This window comes from Hirsutella rhossiliensis (assembly GCF_020360975.1).
Source record: "Hirsutella rhossiliensis strain HR02 chromosome Unknown scaffold00002, whole genome shotgun sequence".
Classification (NCBI taxonomy): Eukaryota; Fungi; Ascomycota; class Sordariomycetes; order Hypocreales; family Ophiocordycipitaceae; genus Hirsutella; species Hirsutella rhossiliensis.
The window spans coordinates 1,807,571-1,813,386 of NW_025408668.1; the positions used below are offsets into that span (position 1 = coordinate 1,807,571).

Here is a 5,816-nt window from a genome sequence, read left to right on the forward strand (position 1 = left end):
GTTCTTAAAGGGGTAACCCCTCCGCCTAGGCTTATAACTATTACGAAAAAGATATAGCCGCCTATTAAATATAAGCGATAGCGTTAATTAACGTATATAATACCATGCCCCACCCCCCTTTCGGTAACACCCACCTTTCGGTAGCGCATTAGAAAATATCCCCACCAAAAACCATCAATTTCACTTACACCGATTCCAGCCAGCTTTGAAGATATTCACAAGCCGTCACTTGGAGTAGATAGAGGATTGATTGAATTCTACTTTTCGATGGTTGAATGTTTGTACAGGGTTCAGGCCTGTGCGTGCCTTGCACGCGAAATTACCATCCAACCCCCTAATCTCCTTCCGCCTCCTGACGATGATTCTTCTCGTTATTCCTCCACCACATGACCAAAATGACCTTAAAGCGGCCTCGGAGTATTTATACGGAGGATATTATGGCTAATGCGATAATTGATGTCACAAAAAACGGCTTGTCGCAGTACCGCGCCGCCCAAAAGTATGACATACCTCAGCAGTCTATTTCCGACAGACTCAAAGGCCAGGTAGCCCTGGCTGATCAGATCCAGCCTCGTCAACTCTTGAGTAAGTCTCAGGAAGCTCGCTTGGTTTCTTGGATCCTCCGCCAAGAGTCTCTCGGCTATGCTCCCTCCCACAGTCAGATCCGCGCATGTGTGGAGGCTCTTATGAAGCAACTGAACAACGAGCGGACAGTGGGGCGCAACTGGGTCTCTAAATTCATCAATCGCCATCCGGACATCAAGAACAAGCGTGGGAGACGTCAGGAAGCAAACCGATTTAATGCTTTTACGCCTCGGGCGGTTCACTGGTTCTTCGATATCAGGGAAAGGAGTATGGATGGATTAAACCAGAAAATACCGTGAATGTTGACGAAGGCGGTATTATGTCTGGCTTTGGTGAGTATTTGGCTTGTCTTTCATTACTTTTACTAACCAGACTCTTTTTGCCAGGTTTGGATAGTCTTGTGGTTGGGAGTGCAGACCCAAAACGGAAGGCCCTTCTGAAAGGGCCACAGTCCCGCAACTGGACCTCATTTATTGAAGCTATCACCGCGAACGGCCATGTCCTTACCCCTGGCATTATCTTTAAGGGCAAAGAGCTTCAGAAACAGTGGTTCTTGACGGAATTCGGCAAAATAGCCGACTGGCATTACATAACGTCGCCCAACGGATGGACGGACAACCATGTCGCTATTGAGTGGCTTGAGAGGGTCTATTTGCCCCAGACGCGACCAGCCGATGCCTCAGATGCTAGACTGATCATATTAGATGGACATGGAAGTCATGCAACGGTGCGTTTCTTTATCCACCTCTGTAGGAATTACTGTTAACCGGGACCAGGATGCATGGATGGCCACATGCTTTTTGAACAACGTTTATTGCTGTTACCTTCCTGCCCACTGCTGTCATGGCCTCCAGCCGTTAGATAACGGTGTATTCAATGCCCCCAAGGCAGCTTACCGGAAAGAACTTCAGAAATTGACCTGTTTGACCGATTCTGCGCCTGTTCATAAGGTCAATTTTATACGGGCATATGCTAAAGCGCGCGAGGTTGGAATGACGGCAAAGAATATATTGTCCGGCTGGAGGGTCACTGGGAATTGGCCGATCTCACGATCCAAGGCATTGCGGCATCCAGAAATTCACGCAGACATTGTAGAGACGTCTCCAAAGTCCGCGCCATTTTTGGGTTCTGATGATACACCAAGAAACAGCCGCCAGATTCGCGATTTCGGAAAGAACAAGACTCCTGGGACCCGGAGACGATACGCCGTGATAGCTAGAGGCTTTGAAGCCCAAGAACAGACGCTTGCCGAGCACAGCAACAGAATCGCGAAGCTAGAGGAAGAAGTGGCCCGGCTGCAGAGAGGCAAGAAGAGGAGAGCAATTCCGAACCCGAACAGACGGTTCATGACTCTCAGTGAAGCTTTGGTGGCTGAGGAAGCCATTCCCAAATTAAAAGCCAAGAGATAGCCGTTGTGCTGAATTCTGACACAGAGGAGGAGGCGGTCTCAGAGGTGGAGACAGCTTCAGTGATCGAAGTCAAGGTGGCACCTGAAGCCCTTCCAGTCACCACCAGATCCGGGCGAATGGTAAAAAGCGCCGGTACATATAAGAGCGTCCATTTCTCTACGGAATGATATATTTTTTGTGTTTATAATGTTAAGTTCTGATCATATTTCATGTAGTTCAAATGGTAGACTTTTGGTGGAGAATTTCTCAATTGCGCTACCGAAAGGTGGGTGTTACCGAAAGGGGGGTGGGGCATGGTATACGCGATAAGAAAATTCCTTCCTTTTAAAGAAAGCGGAAGGAAATTAGGCTTATTAAAAATTAAGGGTAAAAAGCTACTCTTTTTCGTCGAAGAATTTATATAGACCTATTAGGTAATTTTATCGTAAAATTTACCCTTCTATATCCCTTTATCCGTATAGTTAATTCCCTAGTAATAAGGTATTCCCTTTATACCTTTTTAAAGGACTAGAATTATAAGAGTATATTATAGATATTAAGGGAAGTACTAAAGTTAAGGATAGCTAATTTTTATAAGGGATAGTTAGAGGGTCCTAATAGTTAGTCTTAGCCTTATTAATCTATAAGGAAGATAAATACTAGATTTACTATACTAACGATTTTTCCTTAAATCTATAGCTTAAATAAAGGTAGTAGCGTTAGTTACTATTTCTTAGTAACCTAAATCTTATTTATCTTCTTTTATAATAAGGGGTCCTCCTTAAGAGACTATTATACTATTTCTTATAGCCTCTTTAAAGGGTTAATTCCTTTAGGTCGGTTTTCCTTAAAGACCTACTAGTAGTCTTTTAGCTAATAAGGCTTTTTATATACTTAGTAGGTAGGTCGATTCCTCCTTATACGTTATTTCTTTAAGGAATCCTTATTCTTTTTTAGAAGGTCTACTTAAAAACCCCCCCTTTTTACCCCTTATTATTAATTTTAATAAAGAAGTTCGATTTCGACTAGTTCCTTAATTTTTTAACTAATAGACTAAAAGGTCTATTAAGGGACTAGTTAGGCTGGTCTAACTAATAGGACTAGGGCCGGACCTAGAATAAGATATATAGCTAGGGCTAGGCCTAGGGCAGCCGTTAAAGACGGTGTTAATACTCTTAAGGGAGGTAGAGCTAAAGGAGCAATAGCTATAGTAGTAGTAGCGGGGGCCGTAGTAATAAGGGCTATAGTAGCTATAGGGGTAGTAGGTCGAGCTATCTAGGTCGAGTACTAGCTATAAAGGAATAAGACTACTTACTATTATACTTTAGTAGCCTCTTTATTTAGTTCCTAGCTAGATTCTCGAAAGATAGTTAAGTAACTATTACTAATAGGCTTTATTAGTAGAGATATATCTTATAGCTACTAGCTAGAAAGAGCTTTTATAAGGAAGTATTAGTTAGCTTCCTTAAGGATTTCTTCCTACTTAGCTAGCTATAAAGAAGCTAGTAAGTTCCTAGTAAAAAAAGCTCTTAGGTATACTATATAGGTCTTCTTAATATAGTTAGTTATATAGCCCTTTAAGGAAGCTATCGAGGTCTTAAGCTTTAAAAGCTACTACCTAGGAGTCTCTTCCTCTTAAAGAGAGATTAGCTTTATAGTACTAACGGATTCCGTTATTACTATATATATAGTAGTTAGTAGCTTTATCTTATAAAGGTACTTCTTATAGTAACTCTCGTAGTTACCTAAGGTAGTAGAAACGGCTCTCTATTATACGGAGGTTAGCTTAGAGAAGAGGGAAGCTCCCTTTATAAATTCCGTTGCCCTAGGATAAACTAAGGGCTCGAGAGGGTCCTACTTACTATAGAAGACTAGATTATAGATAGTTCTATCTATACGAGCCTATAGCTCCTTTACCTACTTATCTTAATCTTAGGGCTTTACTAGAATCGTTTAATAGACTATAGGGATAGTAAAAAAGTCGGTTTTCGTTATTATTATAGGGAAGGGTAGAAAAGTTAAGTAAAAATCAGCTTTTTTAATAAGAGGGGTAAAAGGAAGCTATAAGGGATATAAAAAAGGTGCCTTTTATAGTAGCTAGAAAGTATAGGAATACTATTCCTCCTAGGCTTATAACTCTTATAAAGAGAGATATAAGAAGTATATATAAAATATATAAAGGTAAAAGTAAAAGTAAGGGGCTAGATAGGTAGGGCAGAGATATTTAAATCTTATAGGGGTAGTAATTATAGTAAGGGAGTAATTATTATATTGCCTTAATCCTCCTTCTTTCCTCTATCTAACGCCCCTCTTTATACCTATTTAGTATCTTAATTAATAAAGAAGATCCTACTTAAAGAAGCTACTAATATCCTTTTAACTACCGAGCTTTTTACCGGTTTTTCCCCTCCTTTCTAGCTATTACCGGTATATCCGTTTTATCTTTTACTACCTCTATAAGAAGCTATCGCTACTTTTACTTCCCTTTATACCCCTACCTTCCTTTTTATACCTCTTTTTAGCTTATAAGAATATACCCTTATATTCTTATTTTACTATTATAAAGAGATAATAGGTATAGGGAGGCCTTATAGAATAAGCTAGTAAAAAGAGGCTCTATAATATAGTTTAAGGGAATAGCCCTTAAAGATAAAGACCTCTATTAAATATCTATACCTTCCTTTAGGAAAAGTAAGTTTAGATAAGCCTATCCTAATAAAATAAAATATATATAAGATATATAAGTTAATTACGAGTAGAATAAATACCCTATTACCTATTTTAGCTTAGTAGTTCCGAAGATATCCGCGATATAAGAATAGGTAGAGCATAGAATATTCTAGTTAAATCTACTACTTATACTAAAACCTATAGTCTTATATTAACTATTACGCTATAATTAGACTACCTATTAAGTTAGGAAGATATACCATAGATAGAGCTTTTTAAGTACTATAGAATATACTAGAAAGCTAACTAATTAGTCTATTAGTAGGCGAGCAATAGTCTATAAAAGACAAAGGATTTCCCTAGGAATAGTAGATAGAATAAGTAAGTTTAAAAGCATCCTTTATAACGCTATTCTTTTAATATATTATTTAGCCCCTTATATACTCGTTATAAATTCTAGACGAAATCCTACCCTATACTCCTTCGACTAATATTTCCGCTTACGTTATCGATTACCTAATTCTACGCTTATTACTTATACCTTCTTATATAGCTCCTTCTTTAAAACCTATTTTTTAGCTTCCTAGGTCCCTTATACTAAGGGATATCTCTAAGAACTACGAAATTAAGCTATACTTTATAATATATATAGCTCTAAGGGTCTTAGGTTATTAATATAAGTCTTAGAGATTTCTTTACTTTATACCTTTTTATCTTTACTAAAGTCGCGTAACTAACGGCTTTTACTTTAAAAGGGGAAAAATAAAAATTAAATTAACTATAATTAAGGAAGATACCTTATTAGATAAATAAGGTCTTTATAAAGCCTTTAAGTATACTTAGAAGTAAGTTAGATAAGGAGTACTAAGGGTCTTATCCCTTTAATAAGCTAATATTTATAAGGGTATAATCTTACTTATTAAACTCCTCCTTAGCGACTTTTTAACCTAAAATACTAATAGAAAGAGCGTAATAATAATAGGTAAGGCTCTCTTTTTAAGTATATAAGTAAGTAAATAAACTATTAATAGAACTTTTCTTCTTTACTATAATCCCTTCCCTTTATATTATTTATTCCTCCCTTTACCTATAAGCTACTTATTTAGCTCTTTCCTATCTTTACTCGCGTACTTCCTTTTTTAGATAATTATCTACTACCCCTTATATATACTC

The 5,816-nt window shown here is 37.9% G+C and overlaps 1 protein-coding gene across 1 annotated transcript; it reads left to right on the forward strand.

Moving 5' to 3' along the window:
- Nucleotides 1-904: 904 nt before the first annotated feature.
- Nucleotides 905-1,389, forward strand: HRG_01750 (DDE superfamily endonuclease domain-containing protein; the record flags this gene model as incomplete). The annotated part of the gene is made up of 4 exons (XM_044860221.1): nucleotides 905-917; nucleotides 972-1,231; nucleotides 1,290-1,312; nucleotides 1,362-1,389. The coding sequence occupies 4 exons, from the start codon at nucleotides 905-907 to the stop codon at nucleotides 1,387-1,389; spliced, it is 324 nt and encodes a 107-aa protein (XP_044723854.1).
- Between the last annotated feature and the right edge of the window lie 4,427 nt (nucleotides 1,390-5,816).